The 19,813-nt window shown below is 46.0% G+C and overlaps 1 protein-coding gene and 1 long non-coding RNA gene across 12 annotated transcripts; one reads left to right on the top strand and one right to left on the bottom strand.

The window, feature by feature from the left end:
* Nucleotides 1-27: 27 nt before the first annotated feature.
* Nucleotides 28-19,158, bottom strand: SPN (sialophorin). Of its 11 annotated transcripts, XM_080977915.1 has the most exons (5): nt 18,858-19,087; nt 16,537-16,666; nt 13,120-15,741; nt 11,941-12,100; nt 28-3,019 (listed from the first exon to the last, which is right to left on the bottom strand). In XM_080977915.1, the coding sequence occupies exon 5, from the start codon at nt 2,947-2,949 to the stop codon at nt 1,777-1,779; it is 1,173 nt and encodes a 390-aa protein (XP_080834041.1). In that variant the 5' UTR covers nt 2,950-3,019; nt 11,941-12,100; nt 13,120-15,741; nt 16,537-16,666; nt 18,858-19,087; the 3' UTR covers nt 28-1,776. The 11 variants fall into 11 exon arrangements, with proteins under 11 accessions (XP_080834041.1, XP_080834039.1, XP_080834044.1 ...); XM_080977913.1 differs by lacking the exon at nt 13,120-15,741 and having other exon boundaries at nt 11,982-12,100; nt 18,858-19,158; XM_080977918.1 differs by lacking the exon at nt 16,537-16,666.
* On the top strand, nt 9,728-11,931 carry LOC308461220. Its single transcript, XR_013978838.1, has 3 exons — nt 9,728-9,973; nt 10,127-10,375; nt 10,487-11,931. It is a non-coding gene; the product is annotated as an uncharacterized lncRNA (long non-coding RNA).
* Nucleotides 19,159-19,813: the final 655 nt, after the last annotated feature.

Genomic DNA, 19,813 nt, shown 5'->3' with positions numbered 1-19,813 from the left:
CATCGTTCCAAACCACACTCCAAAAAATTAAACCAAAGTAAAACTTCTTTATTGATATATTTTGATACGGCAACACACAAAAATAAATCTCTGCAAAAAAACCACAACAAATTGACACAAACAGCAATTGAACATATAGTGAACACTAGACAGGGTTATCCAGAGGGTGAATGGAGGAGAGACAAGTAGGGAAAATGGCAGATGGCCTCTTGCACAGCTCTTTCTATTTGTTTCATTGGGGCTTGTGCGGGCAAACACTGTCACAGATTATGACCTGCAGCAGAAATCTAAACTGGACCAAAACCAGAATAATTGCCATGTTTTCTCCTCCAATGAACTTTGGAACCTGTAATTCTGTGAGGATTTTAAAGCATCTATCTTGTGGTGCCCTAACACTGGCTTTCAGAAAACCAGTAAAAAACTTTTGTAGATTCTTTGGTTTGGTTTCCCTAAGTGCCTATTCACAAAAGTATCATTAACTATTTTGTACTAATAAGTACGAGATGATTACCACATGTTATCTCAGCCAAAACAACAGTGTGGCTTCTTTCATCTTAGGCAAACAAATTTTGTATGTGGCATAAGCATTCGTGGATTAGAAGCCACTTCATCAGATAAAGAAGATTCAAGTTCACAAAAGCTTGTGCCGCTATTAATCCATTTGTCTCTAAAGTGCCCTAAAGCCTCTTTGTTGCTTTTGATGCTGCACACTAATGTATCTACCTCTCAGGAAATTGTTGCCTCTCACTCCAAGGGAGTTAGAAACATCAACTCCTGGGTAAATAAATCACGGAGAACCCACGTCCCACCCACTCCAGCGCCTTGATAATTGGTCCAAAAGAATGACCGAAGCATATTAAGAGGCAACAATCTGTAATAATGGGTCCTGAAAACCCACTTAACTGTAATGGTTATCCAGAAATAAATATTGCCCATTACTCCAGCTACACTCCTCCCATTTGTGGTCTACTTTAAATTATGAACATCTATACTCCGCTTACCCTGCAACAGATCTTGGAGAATTGGCTAATAAGGGTTCGTTCACTGGCTGCTTGAAAAGATGTACTTTTGATATGATACATAGCAGTAAGCTGTCTGGTTGGAAAGATTTGGGATGGTACCTGCATTAAATGAGAAGAGTGTCCATATGAACCTACATGCCCACTGGCCTGGATAGATTTAAAGAATAGGGTTGCGATATCTGGCTAGCCTATTCGCACTTCTGCGTTAAAAGTCCCCTGCAAACTGGTTCTGATAATAGGGCTCATCACCCACAACCATTTTCAATGTTGTGGAAAATTGCAGCAAATTTGATGTCGTCAATTTACCCTCTTTCTGAAAATGGCAACCAAGACTTTCTGCTACAAATAGAAGGCCGTTGTTTCTCCAGCACAACCTCCCTCCTCTTTGAAGCCCTGGATTTTCCACCTGTACAACCACACCAAGGTGTTTTCCACACAGCTGCGAAAAAGCAACAGCTCAAACCCCTTGTCTTCTAGAAGGGAAAAGAGGTTTGGTGAGACTAAGGCAAAGGTGGCTGGGAAACCAGGACTCCTGGTTTAAGATCACTGTCTCTACCTTGCAGATACCATACAAACAGGAAAAAGGATGTGGTCGGAAACACTGATGGTGCAAGCGTTTCTCTCCTGGGCTCCTCCGCCCTTCCACCAGCTCTGAATGGACCGGGAACAGGGCCAATGGAGTGTCCTAATCTACTGGAAGGGGGGTAGAAAGGGGCATAAGAAGTGTGTCCTCCGTTGGTCGTTGAGGAAGAGGCTACTCCTGGTTAGCTGGGGGTGGGGGGAACACGATCTCTTGAGAGGACTGCATGGTGGATTCTGAGAGTCTACCATTTGCTTTCCCAGAAGCCTCTGGGCTGGAGCCTCCGCCAGCATCTCCACAAAGCAGTTTCTGGTTCTCCCCGCTCTCTCCTTTCTCGCCTATTTCCTCCATGGCTACCGAAGGCACCCTTGACTGACGCTTGCCGGAGAACGTGATGAGTGTGTTGCGCTTGGTCTCCTCTTCCTTTGCAGGCACTGCCCCTTGCTCCACATCCCGATCCAAGGCCGAGTCGTCTGGCAGCGCCACCTGGCCTGCCCACCCCTCGTTGAAGCTGGTTGAGCCAGAGCGGCGCCTTCGCCAGCAAAGGAGGATGGCAATCAAGAGGATCAGGAACAGAAGGGCACAGAGGACAGCGGCCACAATTATTCCAGTCTGGCTGTTGTTCTCAGAACTTGCTCTTGGGCCAAGGACAGCGCTTGTTGTTTGGGGGACAGCTGTCGTGGTTGAGGGCCACTGAGCAGGCCAATGGGTGCGGTTGTCCATTGTTTTGGTGTCATCTACCACATCTTGTTCTGGCTTCGGACTTGGCTGTGCTTCACCCTTGGTAGTCTGTTTTGAATTTGACCTTGGTTTGATGCCAGATGTACTCCCAACAGTAGTCTCGAGAGGGGCTGTTGTTGTATTGAGAGGGTTTGCCACGCCACTGGTTGTACCAGTTTTTTGTCCCACAACAGCTGCTTCTGTGGTAGGTCTGATCGCAAATTTTTGTCCCACAGCAGCTGTTTCTGTGGTAAGGCTGATCGCAGGGCCGGTAGAGGGATGGGGGCCTGATGTATTGTTGGTGATAGTTTCATCTTCATCTGTACTGCTCTCTTGGAGAATAATCTCTGTAGTGGCTGTTTTTAGAGACAGTTTTTTAGCTGCAGCAGTGGACTGAGACAAGGGGAGAGCTGAAGGCTTGGCTGGAGAGGGTGAGGTTGCAAGCTCTGTGTCCACCCTTTCAGTTGTGAAAGTTGACGTGGGGGGAAAGATGGTGGTCCCCACAGGCCGTGTGTCTGAAGTAGCAGAAACTTGCCCATCAACATGTGCAGCCACGGTCAAAAGAATAAGGACGCCAAAGGGCATGCCGTAGCCAATTATTTGCCTGAGAAGGGATCGCGTTTCCATGGCGGCAGAACTCCAGAGGGCAGGGCCTGCTTGGCTAGTGATATGTAGTGGAGCAACACGGAACAGCAACCTGAGAACAAAATGTGAAAAGTTTTTTAAAAACATTTTCCCCCCTGGAAGATTGCACTGAAAAGAGAGAGGAGTAAGAGAATATCTAAACACCTGGGTTTTTTAAATTAGGGACCCGTGAATTCTTCTGATGGGTTGGGGACTTCATGCTCAGATCATGTGGAGCTACACATCATGGATGTCTCCTAGGGCATTGTGTCTTGTTTGGCTCAGGACACCCCACAGCAAAATTCCTTTCCAGCGTTTAACAAGGTCTGGAGCTGACCGCACCCTGTCTCTAGTCTTGCAAACTAGTTTTATTTGGTGAATTGATTTGTACAGTATTGCTTTAATGTAAAAGATGTTCGCTAGTAACATAAAAGGAAGCTGTCTTATACAGAGTCAAACCACTTGGTCTATCTAACTCAGTGCTGTCCCCACTCACTGGTAATGGCTCTTCGGGATTTCGGACAGGGATCTTTTCCCCAGCCCTGGGGATTAAACCCGGGACATTCTGCACTCAAAGCAGATGCTCTAACCACTGTGCTATCAACCTTCCCCAGCTCTTTGAAATGAACATGATATACATTGGATAAGAGTAGGGCCATCTTAAGCATATCCAGCGCCGTGTGCAAAGATCCCTCTGCCGCCGCCCCCCAGCAACTCCAAAACAAGGGAGGGGGCGGTGGAAAATGTCCTCTGCCTCCCCCACCGCCCCGATCCCTGGCGTGGTGGTGGCGATCAAGCAGGAAAACGTGCTGGAGGACATGTTCTCTGGTGTCAGGCCGCCCGAGAAGGCAGCCCAGGAAGGCTGCGCACCTCCTTTTGCCAGGAAGCAGGAGGAGGACAGCGACCGGGAGCAGGGCCATCTTTAGCAGACGCAGAGGCTTGGGAGGGAAGCTGTGTGTGCAGCTCCCATCCTAAGCCTCTGTGGGGATCGCTCTCCTCCTGTGGAGGCTTGGGAAGGAAGCTGCATGCCCGCCAACCATATAGTTGGCGGGGCGCAGCTGGCGGGTGTGCAGGGAAAGGGGAGGCTGCTGGTAAAGCCGCGCAGCTCCCCCACTCACCAGGGCACCCCTGAGAGGCCAGCACCCTGGCACAACGAACCACTAAGTCCAATGAGAAAGACGGCTCTGGATAAGAGAGGAAAATATAGATAGCTAGAAAGAAAGAGAGTTGTAAGCAAATCTAGAAGGACAGAAGCATATGATGAATAAAAGGATGTATTTGTGGGATCCTCAGTCCCATATAACCAACGTGCTTAACTCTAATTAATGCATGGAGGGGTTAAGACCACAGAGTAAGCTGTCCTGACAGGCTTAGGTCACTCTCTCTTATCTTGGGAGAAAGGGTTATCAAGCTTTCATTCTTCCCATTACACCATTTGCACTCCTGCAAGTAAGGAGGCTAAGCTTGGTTGCTCCAGCTTAGCTTCATGGCTTTCTGCAAGCCATCCTTTTGTTTCTAGGCAAATAACCATTCACCACTTTAGAACTTTAGTTTTACTGCCTGTCTTTTTCTGACTGCTATATGAGAAAGCACATGAACCTGATCTTTGAAGATTTTGTATGCAAACCATTTTTAACTTGCCAAACATGTAGTCTCTTTCTATGCTAAGGGAAGAGGAGGACTTAGGAAGCATCTTAGAAAGGAATATTTTAAAGATCCACCAGCCTATATTTCCACGCTTTACTTTGCTGTGTATTTTTAAAAATTTTAAATCTCTGCTTGGGTTCTCTTACCAAAGAGTACTTGTGCCAAACATGGATCTTGGCATCTGTGAATTCTCTTTTAAACCAGACAACAAATGAACCAGCAGTATTTTCAAGTCAGGTGCGTGAGAACTTTAAAAAAATGGGGCTCCAATCAAGAGGAATTCCTAAGGAATATGGTGGACAGGAGCACTCACTATTTTGTGTCTGGGGCTTGGTTGAGGGCAGAACTGCCTACAACTGTTCTAGGAAGGGTTACCACAAGGAGTGGCACTTCCTACCAGACAGACACATTTCTCACGTCTGAAATCCACATACATCTGCAGGAGGGCAGCAACCGATGCATCACCGGAAAAGGAGGAAATGCATCACTCAAAAAAAGTTAACAAATGATGGCACATATAATTTATAGGCATAGCTGAAAAATTAGAATGATGGGGAGGGGCTGAGAAGAGAAATGTTAATTGTGTGTTTCATGACATATGGCCAGTTAAGCAGTTAGGTGGAGAAACACAGCCCAGTGTCGACAGGTGGGCAGAATAGCCCATTTGTCAATCATGTAACACCACTGGGGTTTCATGTGACTGACAGGCAGGTTGTTCCTCCCACCTGTCAAAATCTCTTGTGTGAGGTTCCCAAGCACCCGACAGCCAGCTTAACTGTTGGGTGCTTGACCCTTTGCTTATTTCTTTTAATAAATAATTTTTATTGAGTTTTCAGTTTCTTACATTTTTTTTTTTACAAACTTTAAAATATCCAGTGACTTCCCTTCTTCTCCTTTCGTGGTTCATGTTACATACCATACATTCCTGCATATTTTACTATAACCATTCAAATCAATTTTCCACTTTTACACCAATCAAATATTGTTTACTCTGTTGAATGCTGCCAGTGTTTTCAGCTTACAATTATTTTCCATATATTCAATAAATATGTTCCACTCTTCTTTAAATATATATTCTTCTTGCTCTCTTATTCTGTGTGTTAAGCTTGCAAGTTCTAACATCTTAAGTTGCCAATCTTCTTTACATGGGACCTCACTCACTTTCCATTCTTGGGCTAACAGAACACGGGCCGCTGTTGTTGCATACATAAATAAACTTCTGGCACCTGGGAAATTCTGTCTGGGTTATTCCCAACAAAAAGGACTCTGGTTTTTTGGGGAAGGTAAATTTAAACATTTTTTTCAACTCATTATAAATCATTTCCCAATATTCTTTTACCTTTCTGCATGTCCACCACATATGAAAAAAAGTTCCTCCCATTTCTTTACATTTCCAACACGTATCTGATTCAGCTTTATACATCTTAGCCAACCTACTCGGAACTAAATACCATCTATGAATCATTCTCAAATAGTTCTCTTTCAGAGAATAATGTGTGGTAAATTTCAAATCTCTTTTCCAGTGTTTCTTCCAGAGGTTTAGGTCGATATTGTGTCCTATATCTATTGCCCAGTGTGGAGTGCTTGACCCTTTGGGAAGTACTGAGCAAAGGGCTAGAAAAGTGTGTCTTTCTCCCCACCCCACCCCCCAAAAATCAGCTGATAGAGGCGGAGATAGAAGCTCAGATTTTGCAGGTATCAACAACATGGAGAGGAACTCCTTCGTACAGCCCACAAAATGCTTCCAAAACAAGGCACAGGAGCACATCTTGCTTCAGGCAAAAGAACAAGTGGGACTTTCCTTTAAGCTCCCAGTAGTTCCTGTGAAGCCACATCTGGGCATGGTTTGGGGGGAAACAGCTCTCATGGGCCAAACTGGGACCTCTGGCAGGTCAGGTTTGGCCCATGGGCTGGTGGTTCCCCACCCCTGATTGAAGGGATCTGTTTTAAGACTATTAGGGTTCAGGGTCTAGAATTAGCTCACTGTGCCACTTGGACGGGACACACCTTCCTACAGAGGAGCCATTCAAACAAAGGGCTGCTGTCCTCTGTAAAGTAGGAGACAGGACCAGTTTATTTCTGCAGCCTTCTCAAGTCTTACCCCACAAATCAAATTGAACGAGGAGGAACTGAAAGAGACAGGAAAGGGCGGGGAGCAAGGCTGATGAGGTTTTCGGGGGGGAAGGAAGCAGGGATTGGGAGAGGAAGGTGTGGAACGAGCCGATAGCTGAGAAAGACAAGTGAGGAAGACCACATACGAACAGGTTTCTATGCTCCAGATTTCCCTTGTGGTTTTAATTTGAATGCATTATAGACACGAGCATTTTTTTTACATTTCAGAAGCTTCCAATCTTTGTTAGAAGCCGCCCAGAGTGGCTGGGGAGACCCAGCCAGATGGGCAGGGTACAAATATTATTATTATTATTATTATTATTATTATTATTATGCAGATTGCATGAGTGATGGCTCAGAGCTCAGCAGCAGAGCCCATGCATTGAGTACTAAAGATCCCAGGAGCTGCAATGTAAAATGAGCCCTATCAGACCAGGCTGTTCGGGACCTGGAGAGAGGCTCTGTATAAATGCCATGCATATATTTGGGAAAAGAAAAAAAAACCAGAGAAGAGTCTAGAATGGAGTTGCCATCTTTGGAATCTCATCTGTGCTTATGCATTTTTCAGAGTTATATCATGCCTGAGCTCTTTTGTGGCAAGAGCCTGCTGTATCAGGCCAGTGGCCCATCTAATCCAGCATCTGTTCTCACATGCAGCCAGAGTGCAACCCTCCTGTGGTTTCCAGGAACTGGTATCCAGCAGTATTACTGCCTCCAGCAGCGGAGGCAGAACAGAGTCACCACCATAGCTAGTCATTGATAGCCTTGCCTCCATGAAAAGGTCTAATTTTCTTTTACAGCCATCCAGACTGGTGGACATCCAAGCTGTGGCCTAGCCAGTGAGGCTGCCAACTCAATGGTTCGGAGGGACAAAATCTCCCCACCCAGCAAGGCTACACCCAGGATTTTCCACTCAGGAAGAATAACATATTTTGCTGACGGAAGTGGCCTGTAGTACGAGCGGCAGAGCTAACCGCTCACAACGCCACCTCGCCATCCGGTACTAACGGGCAGCTAGGGGGCAGGAGGAACCATTCAATTCTGTCCTCATTTAAAGGCGAGCCTTTCACTTTCTGAAACAATACATGAACCAAAATGTAGCCGTCCTTTGCAGTTCGCCAATTTTGCAGCACGGTTCTCCAGCCGAGTCACGCGTACAGAAATGCAGCAAAGTGTGCACAAAAAAATGCACATGTGGGTGAAAATATTGTACAAAAATGCATTCTACTGGGGGAATTTGCTTTGCAAAAATGTGTAGACTCGGCACAACTGCATACAAAAATAAAAATATGTATATTAGGAGAAATTAGCACTGAAATTTTCACCTAGACTCTTTTTAAAAAATTGTCAGTTGATGTGGAAAAGTGAAGAGTTGAAGATATGAGAAATGGAGGTAAACTGAAAATGGGCAGATATACCCATCATTCCTTCCCGATCCAGTGGGTGTTGTCAGAGGCAGATTTGGCTACACTGGGCGCTGAGTATAGGAAGCGGTGTAGGTGTGATATAGCAAATGGAATGGAAGGCGAGAGGTGGGGCTGTCAAATTTTGGCCCTGCAAAGGATGCCACTGAAATTTGAAAGAGCAAAGTCCGCTCTTGCTGTGGTCCAAAGGCACATGAGTCTACTCCCTTATGGATGCAAAGAAGGCTTAATGCTGATCAGTGCCTGGATGGGAGACCAGCTGAGGACTTACATGTACACTGCCTTGAGTTCCATAATAAGAGAAAGGCAGGATACCATTGTAAGAAGGACGGTAGGAATCAACCCAAAACCTGCTGAAATCCCATGCTGCCTTGATGCTGCGGAAGAGAGCAAGCAAATGGCCCAGTCCTCATGCCCGCCCAGAGGGAGAGGCTAGCAGAGACTGCAACTCCTTCAGCTCACTTGTCACATTTTCCTCCCTCACTCAGTGAAGGTTAGCAAAAGGTGGTGGCAGCCAGGGCTGGCGGTTAGTCCCCTGGTCAGGAATGGGCCATGACACCTGCCCAGCCATACCATACCCTCCAAGACCTTGAAACCAAAATCCAGGACGCCATCTTCCTGGGCTGTATTTTCCCATTTTTTATCATGAAAACATCATGGCCATGGTTTCCCCCCCTCCAAAAAAAGAATGGGCAAGGCACCCAAAAACAAGTGCTTGGGGATACCATGTGAGATCACACCCAAAAGAAAGCACTTTTCCGGGGGTGGGGGGATTGCGCCGCAAAATCAGGCAAGATCACAGCAACCCAAATGGCCACTGTTCTCTCGCGATAAAAAAAAAAAGGATGCCCCATTTTCCCCCGGGACATTTGTGGGGTATGCAATATCAACGTCTGACACTTCCACCATGCCCCAGAGCTGGGATTAGGAATATGTGTGTATGTGTGTGCCTTTTGAATAGGAAGCTGGCAACTGGTGGTGGCCATGAGGAGATTTCTTCAGATAAAGGACCGTTTCCTCTCATGGGAACCTGGTTGCTCTTCCATATCAACAGGGAAGACCCAGGCTAGGCTTTCCAGAAAGCAACATCCAAGGGTGGAGTCTGGAAAGTTAAGATAGAGCACATGACATAGTATTTGAGGGAATACTTCAAGGGCAAGTGGTATTGCTAGGGGGTTGGGTGACGCAGTGGAAGCTGAAGCCCACTGAGGCCATCTTGGTCAAAGCCTCCTGTGAAACCTTAAACTGGCACTGCCCAAGGCCCTACCTGCTGCCACTTGCAGCTGAATAATTTCCCTCATGTGCCCAGTCCAAATATCCCTGCCAACCACCTTGGCACCACAGTAATTATGGCCATTAGAGAATTACTGTAAACTCAGAGGCTCCTGATATATTGCCACCCTCCACCCTCGAACGTTTCCTTCATCTTAACAAGCTGCCAGGCAAAAGGAGACGGCCCTTTAGGTATCCTAGTCTGACGTTGAGACATTCTCTTAATGAGATAATTGTGTGGAAATGCTGCTTGTGTGCTGCAACACTGTTCTGTTGTGTACGTTTATTATATTTCTATCCTGCCTTTCAGCAGGAAACCACAATGTGTCTCATGGAAGGAACGTAAAACAAAAATGGGTCAAAGGAGGCCAATGGAAGGGGCCTCACTGTGTGCGCCCCACAAAATGGCTGACCGCTGAGAGAACCTGGGGAGAGGAGGGGCCGGGTGGCAGTTGTGTAAGGCGGGTAGATGGAAAGGGCCGCTCCCTCTTCCTGCCACAGCCTGCTGCTTCTCTTTCTAGTGTTTCTCTCATACTGCCATAATTAAAAGAAATAGAAGCAACAAAATATAAGTAAGAAAGAAAGAAAGAAAGCTGAATGATCAGGGTTGTTCCAGCCCACGGCAGTTCTCTGCCCGAAGCATTGCCTCATCCCTGCTAGGCCCAACCCTCTAAAAAAATATTGCAGTGCCATTTGGACACCCATTTCATGTTGTCTCTCTACAGGGCAGGCTCCAAGTCAGGGGAAGATCCTGGTATAATATTCCTTGGAGCAGCTTATCCTCCACCCTGAGGATAAAGGATGAATATATCTGCCCATTTCAGTTTCTCTCAGTTCCTCAGTTTCCCAGTCTTAAACTAACATCTTTGCATTTCCACAGCAAATTGCAATCTGTTTTTTAAAAAATCCTCATGAAAATTCCTCAGTTTTTTGAGTGCAAAATTCTCTCCAAAAACCCCCCATATTTTTTAAAGGTATGCAGTTTTGACTATTGGGCACATTTTTTTGTGTAAGCGATTTCCTATAAAGCAATGGATTTTTCTACATTATCTTTCCTAACGTATGCATTTTTGTGCCTAACACAGGGTTCCCATATTGTGTTTGCGGATTACCAGTGGCCCATAAGCTTCATTCAGGTGTTCTGTGCCATCTCTGCAAAGGACACTTGCACTCTGAAGTCGTATCAAATTCTATGGAATTTAAAGTGCAATCAAATACAGTATAACAAATAAAAGCAGCAACAAAAATGCATTTCAAAATCATGCAGTGTCTAGCACGGCGCATTGCAATTGCTACAGCAGGCAGGGGAAAAAATCATCAAGACCTTCAACAATTCATGTGGGAGGTGGAAAATTGGAGAAGCACTAACATATGCATTTTTGCACACCCTCTCGGTTTGGAGATCTACACTGCAAAATCTGGAGAGGTGCAAATTCCAAAGGATAATTAATTGTGCATTGGCTTGAGAAGCGTGGATTAGGAAGTTTCTCATTAGAATGCAAAAAAATCTGAATTTCTACCTCATCCCATCCCTTGAGGGGCCAGAGAAGTGCTATAAGAGGCTGCCCTGAAAGAAATTCGTCCTCTGAGTGCTTTCCCTGCAGTTTTTGGGAGGGGGATTCCCCACATCTCACCACAATGGACCATCCTCTGTCAGTTCCTGCGTAGGAAGCTCAGACAGGAGATGCCAAGCGTGTGCACGTTGTGTCTCCTCCACTGCATCTCTTCTGAATCTACTGTGAGATATCGTAATCGAAGGTGGGTGTAGGGGAAACTTGAGGGCTGTACAGCACTTTCACTCATCCATGCAGCATGGAATCTGTGACTTATCACTATAGAAAAAGGGTGCTCATTGACTTTCCACGTTTCGGCATGTGTTATTCATGAGCAGCGAAGAGTTTAAGAAATGCTTCCAGCATCCAGGAAGGAAAATGTGGCTGGAGACTATAAAACTATATAGCTGCCTAGATTATAAGGATGAAATCAGGACCAGAAACCTGATTTAGTCCTGTGGAGACTCCTGTGCCAACTCAAGTTATTTTGCCGCCTGAAACTGAGCCCCAGAAGTACCACCTCCCTTCTGTTAGGGCCGGCACTTCAAAAATTCAAATTCCTGCCTTTCCCCATCTCTCTATCATGGTCCTGCCTGAAGCAGATTTCTCTATTTTGCCACTTGGTCGAGATGCTGGATTTTCTGCATATAGCAGCCTCTTTTCCACTGTTCTTCCAGCTCTTTCAGCTCTTAATCCCAGCTTGGGGCAGACTACTTAGCAGACAAAGTGTTTGATTTAGAGCCAGGTTCAAATCCCGCCTCGGCTAGTCGCTAACCTACCTCACAGGTTTCTGTGAAGATAAAATAGATGCCCAACAGAACTCCTTCGAGGGATGCCAGGTGGACGATACAACAAACGCACTTTAACAATGCACCTCTCATTTCCGCAGCTGCCACCCCACCTTCCCCACAACCATTTCCACACGATACTTTGCAATTTTGCTCTATCCCAAATGACCAATGCCCCACCATCCCGCTCCCCTCTACCTTTTGCTTAGGAAGAAGGCTTCACGCAACGCTGGTCCCACCTGTTGAGGGAAGGTTCTTGTGGGGCAGGCCTCAGCTTTGCCTTCGCCTCACCAATATTCTGTTTGGCCGGGCAGGAAGGAGTGAATGAAACCGAGGAGGAGGTGGCGGTGGAGAAATACTGAAAAAGAAGAAGCAACCGTTAAATGCACACAGCGAGAGGAAGTGGTGTAGTCAGCTTGGCAATGCATCGCGGGTGTGAGAGGGGCCTGCCCACGTTGGGACATGTGGGGAGACCGAGAGGCTCTTGGAACCAAGGACCACCAAAGTTATCCACCCTCCCACACAAAATGCTAGGGCGGCCGACGTGAAGAAAGGATGCCTCAGAGCTCATGCAGAGTGCACTAGCCTCACCAGTAAGCAAGCACGATCAGCCCCTGCTCAGCTCTGCTTCCTGCACCCACAGCGGAGGAAGGCACAACCACAGAACGGCCAAGGAAAGTAAGATGGATGGGCTGCCAGGCAAGCAGACTGGCCGTGCAAGTGGATGGTGGTTTTCATCCTGCTCAGACTAGGGCTGTAACGTCCCCTTTTAGTCATCTAGATATCAGTATGGCAACCACAGGCTCCCTGAAGCTGGCAAGCGCTTATCTCCTTTTGCACATCTTCCCCTTACTGCTGTGGGACTGGGTGGGGTATGTGTGTGGGTGTGGTACTTCTCTAAGTCTTCCTCTAGAACATCCAGACTTGAGAATATCTCGGTGGTTCCACTTCCACCATCTTTGGGCAACCACAATGGAGAGGGTCAGTGTGGTGTAGTGGTTAGAGCATCAGACTAGCTGATGGGAGTTGGAGTCCAACAGCACTGGGAGAAGCACAGCATCCCCATCCCCGTTTTAAATGGTTGGCCCAAGTGCTACAAGCCCATTTCAAGCAGCAAAACCACTGCTTGGTTTTTGTTTTTGTTTTTGTTACCTCCACAGTCTCTGTACTCACCAGTGTTGTGGCGGATGTATGCAAATCTTGTGTGTTGTGCATGTAGGACTACCAGACTAACCTGGTCTTCTAATAAGGAAAGTGCATTGCACTCTAGGGAGTTTACTCCCAGATAAGTGGAATTAAGTTTGTAATTAGACTGGGTCCCTTTCTGGCCTGCCCCATGTCTGCAGCCTGGTTCTAGTTTGTCTAATACAGTGGTACCTTGGTTTTCGAACAGCTTAGTTAAAGAAGAACTTGGAACCCAAACACTGCAAAACCTGAAGTAGGTGTTCTGGTTTCCGAACTTTTTTTTGGAAGCCAAATGTGCTCCGTTTTGTGTCCCCCTGTGTGTTTCCTGTTGCGCTGCTACTTTGCGTCCCCCCCAATTGTAATTCAAGCCTTCCATTTCCGACTGCAGTGTTCTAAGGTGATATTTGGAGCTTATATTTGGTGCTTTTGTTTTTGCTATTTATTTTGCGTTTTTTTTATTTGAGGCTTTTTCAGTTAATTTGTTTTTGTGACTGTGTGAATCCCAGTTCAGCTATTGATTGATTGATTGATTGATTGATTGTGTGACTGTGGAAATGGATAAAAGCCTCCCATCCAAACAATGACTATCATCGGTGCAGGTAAGAAAGAATTTTTTTTAAAAAAAATAGCATCTACAATACTGATTTATTTATTTTATAGTACAGCTGAGGAAACCAGGAAGTACAACATGTCAAAATCCTTTGAACAGTAAATGCAATCCCATGATTACACAGCAAACTCAAATGATCAGGAAAATCCTTCCCCAATATCCTCTACACTCCCCAAATAATATTTATTCATTTGATTGATCATAAAATATTTATATATTTGTATTTACTATCTATATATTCCACTATTCATTTTAAAAAAATCAGTCATTTTCAACAATCATATAAATAATCACACACATATCAGAAATCAGCCAACTATTTTGAAAAGATGCATTCTTCATTGCCTGCATAAGCCTGACTGAATAGAAAAGTTTTTGGCAAGCTTTCAAAAACTGAAACAGAAGGTGCCTGTTGAATCTCTGTTGGCAGAGTATTCCCAGGACTGAGCTGATGACACTAAAGACTTGGTTTCTTCCCAAGCGACTCTTGGGAAGACAATATAAAGACAATATAAATAGATGCTTCACTTTCAGAAGTAGAATTCAAGGCTATTTTAAAATAAGCACACACTGAACCCCTGGCCCACCTCGCCTAGTCTTGTACCCTCTGTGCAGTATGGGCTCTCCAGGGTCTTCAACACTGCGCCACCATTATGTATTTGAGCTGGAAGAGGGAGCTGAACCATGGAAAGGCCATAGCTCAGTGGCAGAGCAAACACTCTGCTTTGCCGGTTCAATTCCCAGCATCTCCAGGCTTGGAAGCACCCCTGGTGGAAACCCTAGACAAACCACTATGCTCCCCCATAGGACTCCCTGCTCAGCTACCCCTGAATTGTGGCCCAAAACATGGAGATTCAAGGAATTGGACCCAGGGCCTTGTGTGCCCAGCCCCTGAACAAACACCCCACTCCTAGTGGTGCAGCAAGAAAACTGCTAGCACATTTGCAAAGCTAAGCAGGGCCCAGTATGGTTTCAAATTGGATGGGAGACGATGTGTTGAGATGCATGCATCGCAGTGGGTCAGACTACATGGCCCACGGGGTCCCTTCCAACGCTACAATCTTACGATGAACTGCTACGCCACTTGGGCCTCATGGCGGACCCTGTCAGCATGGTGTGTTGGGAAGGCAAATTTAAGCCTTTTCTCCCCTGTTGCAGTCTCGAAAAAAATGCCCCTCCCCATGGTTGATTCCAAATGAGATGTCCGGCTCATTTGGGGCCTCAGCAGGGGTGGCAGAGCAAAAGGCTTCTCCAGGCACCGAGATAAGCACAAAGGGAAGCTTTTCACCTGCTCAGTTCTGGCATGGCAGTGTTTTGTTTCAGGCCGCAGGGCACGAAGAAACGAAAGTCATAGAAGGGATGCCTGTCTGGGGCAGCCTGATAAGGGCCCATGAACTGCAACGGTTGAACAACAAAAGGAGTCGATAAGGCAAGACCAACACAGGAACGGCTGGGTGGTTAAACTGCAAAGTTAGACGGGTTAATCTAGGTCTTCAAGGATGCGCTGGTGTACATACGAAACTCTTGAGGTGAGAGGAAGGTAATAGAGGAGTAGTACAGTCTCACCACTGTAACACAGTCTGAGAGCTTAAAGGGCTGATCTCAGAGCGATTCTTTCAAAAAACATAGAATTTATTTCACACAAACACACACTATATTTGGGTCTTAGGTGTTTGGAAGCGGAGGAGATGTCCCAGGGTGTATTTTCAGCATTACTACAATCCTACCACATCCCTGAGTGAGTGGACTTCATGGTTTGGAAGCCCCACGTCAACCAAGGGGGTCAGACAAGGGTCAGAAGCAGAGCAGGAGAGAGAGGACCACTGCCATGATGATTCCAAGGTTTGCTGTCAGACCACCAGATCCAGCTCTTGCAGCTGGTGTGGTAGTTGATGGTCGGCAGCCAGCCCCACAGCCCCTGTTACCATGGGTTTGGGTTGAATTCCTCTCATCTGACTTAGGCGATGCCCTCATTTCTCCTTCTCCCTTAGCCTGTCCTGGTTTTGCGCTTGGTTTTTTGCCGGGTGACATCTCAGTGGTGCTGATGGTTGCATTCAGAGGCCATTTTGCAGCTGCAGTCAATTCTTTGGAAAGAGGCTTCAAGGCAGCAGGATACATTTCTCCAGAGGTTTTGTTCTTTCTACTTTCTCTGGACGTATGAATTGTCTCCGAAGCGGTTGCATTTTGAGAAGACGATTTGTTAGCTGCAACAGTGGGATGAGGCAAAGATTAGTCTGGGGGGCCACCAGGTGGGGCATTGGAAGATGGCCGACAATAACATCTCTCTGACCCATACGAGGTACTAAGGGGCTGCTATGGGAAGTATGCAGCCTTCCTAATCCCCCTCAGGATGTGGGGGGGCACTGTCCTGCCAGCGGTGTTCACAATGCACCCCCTGAAACGAGAGATGGGGGTGCCGAACACTTGGCACAGGCCACCGGTGAAGTCAGATCTTCCTGACGCCGATTCCAATCAGCGCGTGCTGGTTGCTTCAGCTTGGAATTATAATTGGAAACATACGATTGGAAATGAAGCTGAAAGCACATACATCAAGTAAAGCTCGACTGATAAGACTGCTGATTAATGGATCTCTGCGACCAGGAGTGACGGACGGATAAGTAAATCTTCTGATGAATTACCACAAGGAGACGGTATGTTTGGAATGAAGGGGGGGTGGAGCTTTTAACGTGCTTGTGAAAATCATCGGAGATCGCAAAGAAAGGAATTTATGATAACAACAAGAAGAGAAAGGAAGTAATAAAGGACTATCCGGATCAAACTGGACAGAACTGTCTAATTAAAGCAGTAAGATAAGTGATGCTGTTTTGGACTCGTGCGGAGCTTGATGTATGGGTACCCCCAACAAAATGTAAAATTTGGCTGTATAATTTGGAATTAATGTGATATGGATAATGTGATGTGATTGGCCTGTTAATAAAAATTATTTAAAAAAAAAAAAAAAGATTTGTCTGGAGGTTGTGTGGTTGCATTCTCCTCACCATTTGTGGCCACGGCCAAAAGGATAAGGAAGCCAAAAGGCATGCTGTAGCCCATTATTTGCCTGAGAAGAGATCTTGTTTCCATAGTGTCAGAACTCCAGAAGGCAGTGGAGCAACAAGGAACAGCAACCTGAGGACAAAACGTAAAAGAAATATCCAAGAGCTAATTGGGTTGAATTAGCAAAAATGACAGCAACAATTAGAATGCAATCTAATCAAAATCTCAATCAGGAATGAAAATGTGTAGAAGAATACATGACCAAAAGATGCTCCAACAAGAATTTATTGATATGTATAGACTGATTTCACAAAGTTAAGTTAAGCTAATCAGATATATAAGATTGAATGTTTAATTATTAAGATACAAAATTATAATCAATAATAAAGTTACAAAATAATAACAAGGAAGTCACGCAGGGTGGAGGGAAGACACAGGGCAAGAAATAAGAAATGGATAAATGTTGGTACGTAATGAAATGTGAAAGTGTGAATTTATGAATATAAAGTATATGTATCATTATGTAAAGATTTCATATATGTATGGCAACATTAATAATAAATAAATAAATGGGGAAAAAGAAATATCCAAGAGCATGCATTGAGAAAAGAGGGCAGCCAGCAGCTACCTCAACTCATAGGCTTTTAAATCAGAGAAGTGCTAGTTTGAAAGGGTAGTTGGCGTTTGGTTCATTGGTTTGGAAAACGCAAATCTGATGCGTTTGAATTTCTACCTAATTGGTTATGAATGAATTCCTCTCCATCTCTACAGTTCAACCCCACCATCATGTTTTTCCAGTTGCAAGGGTTTCGTTATGGCCTCTGCCCATGTGACAGAGTTTGGGTGGAGATGAGCTTTCCCTTTCATGCATCAACAAGGATGGCGATGCCTGTCTCCACTGGCTTCCAGAGAGATCACTTGCCCCACGCAGCAACTGACCGAGGATCTGGACCGAGGATTTCTACAGCGCTTGGGGACACGGCCCTATTTAGGTGGTATCAAGGTGGTCCGAGGGCTTGATTCCCTGCTGTAACCTGGTCTGTGGAAATGCAGGGAAGCAGCTGCACCAGGTGCCAGAGGGGTGAAATATTTTAAATACATATAATTAGCATTCGCAACCCACAGCTCAACATATTAAAAGGGTGCAGGTGGTGAATCCTAGAATGTGGCCAGGCGTGCAGAATCCGGCTGAGACGCTGGACTTGCCATGTTTCAACAGGCCTTCCTCATCATGTGGCAATCTTATCGTTTCTAGACAGCTGTCAGCTCTCCATTTTCAACTCACGGCTGGCGCCGCCACCAGGCAAAGCCGGGCATCTGTCATTTGCGTGGCCCAGAAAGCAAACAAAAGATGGCATAGATTTATGAGGATTTTGCATGTGTAAATGTATATGTATAGCTGGTATATGTATAGCTGCAAACTAAAACTAACATTGACTGTCGGTGACCTGTCTATCTCCTTGGCCTATTGTTCATATTATATATTAATATATTAGTTATATCCTGCCATAAAGGATAAAGTTCTGTTCTACTATTAATTCGGTTTGTTATGAATTTTTTTCATAAAGAACAGAATGTATCTCTTTATGACCTAGTACTATTATCAGTATTATTATTCTATATTCCACCTTTTCTACAAGCTCAATGTGGTGTGCATGGTTTCCCACCTCGTCATTTAATCCCCACAACATCCTTGTTAGGTAGGTTAGGCTAAGAGGCAATGACCGGCCCCCACAGGTGAAAACAGGAGCCTATTTCAGCTTTCATAATGCATGAGGGCAGCTGGGGAGCAGCAGGGAGAGGAAGACTGGATAACTTTATTAGCCCCATTAGATTTATCTGTGGCTGAAACATCCTTTCTGGCAGAGCTTCTGTGTTCATGGTTGCAGTGGGTACAAGCTCCCCTCCTCTGGCATGAAGGCAGCATACTACACCTGTTGAATTTCTACCTGCCACCCAGCTGCTAAATTGCAGAAGACCCTTGCCAGGGCTCCACAGGCTGTCCTGCGGGGAACGCAGTGCTGGCCTGAGACTTTTTGCTGCTTGAAGCTGAGTTCAAATTGTGGGCATGCACGCACATAAACACAGCTAAAAATTCAAATTAAAAATTCAAATTCCTGCCTTCCTCTATCACAGGAAAGAAAAAGAAGAGACGAAAAGGTGGGACTCGGAACAGAGCAAAGCCTTACCCACTGAAAAACGCCATTCCCAACCCTGTTTCCGCCCCCACCCTTTTGAAAAGCAAAAACCATCAGGGAAGGGCAGCACTGGCAGAGACCAAGCGGGTGCATTGGGGGCGAGTGGGGTGGCTTCTTCGCCATACCTGCCAATGGTCTTGTCGAGCAGTTGCGTCCAGACTAGGCTAGCAAGGTCCCTCTCTGAGCGTCTGCACATCTGCAAGGCGACAAACATTTGTTGACGTCCTCGGCTGCTTATCTCCCCTTGCCTGTCTCCTTATCGGCGCTGGACTGCGGGTGGTGGGAGGGCTTTATCCAGGTCCTCCTCCCAGCATCTTAACATCCAGTCCAGAGAATGGTGCCACCGTTATTCGGCAGCCGCTATGGAGAGGGCATGGTGCTGGAGGAGACTCTTGAGAGTCCCATAGACTGCAAGAATTTCAAACCTCTCCATTCTTAAGGAAATCAGCCCTGAGTGCTCACTGGAAGGACAGATCCTGAAGCTGAGGCTCCAATACTTTGGCCACCTCATGAGAAGAGAAAAAGACCCTGATGTTGGGAAAGATGGAGGGCACAAGGAGAAGGGGACGACAGAGGACGAGATGGTTGGACAGTGTTCTCAAAGCTACCAGCATGAGTTTGACCAAACTGTGGGAGGCAGTAGAAGACAGGAATGCCTGGCGTGCTCTGGTCCATGGGGTCACAAAGAGTTGGACATGACTAAACAACAACAATGGAGAGGGCATTCTCAGGGGTGGTCCCACAGCTAGCTGCCTCCCGGCCCAACAACTCAAGGAGAAGCATGGGCTCCCCGGCCCTGTCTGAGATAGTTGCTGCATGTACTTGGGCTCTGCTTCAGGCAGCAAAATGCCTTGGGCCTTATCTTTGTCACCTGCTCTCTCTCTGCCCCCATCACTGTGGTTGTGGCTAATATCTTTGTATGCTCTGGTCCATGGGGTCATGAAGAGTCGGACATGACTAAACAACAATAAACAGTTGTGTGTTGTGTATGATGGCACTAGACTAACCTTCATAGAGTTTTTCTCTCTGAGTGAATCTGGCAGTAGCTAGTGTAGGTGCCTTTCCTTGCATTGATGGGCTG

This window comes from Podarcis pityusensis, assembly GCF_964106645.2.
Source record: "Podarcis pityusensis genome assembly, chromosome: 13".
NCBI classification, from domain to species: Eukaryota; Metazoa; Chordata; class Lepidosauria; order Squamata; family Lacertidae; genus Podarcis; species Podarcis pityusensis.
This window is presented reverse-complemented; position numbering and strand designations above follow the sequence as displayed.

Bases quoted from the DNA above. Each gene is read 5' to 3' on its own strand.
- SPN (XM_080977910.1), bottom strand. From the start codon at position 12,957: ATGCACAACACACAAGATTTGCATACATCCGCCACAACACTG. The intron at 12,101-12,915 runs GTGAGTACAGAG...CTTCTTTTTCAG, and splicing joins ATACATCCGCCACAACACTG to TATTTCTCCACCGCCACCTC. The intron at 3,020-11,981 runs GTGGGACCAGCG...TTTTGTTCTCAG, and splicing joins CAAGAACCTTCCCTCAACAG to GTTGCTGTTCCGTGTTGCTC.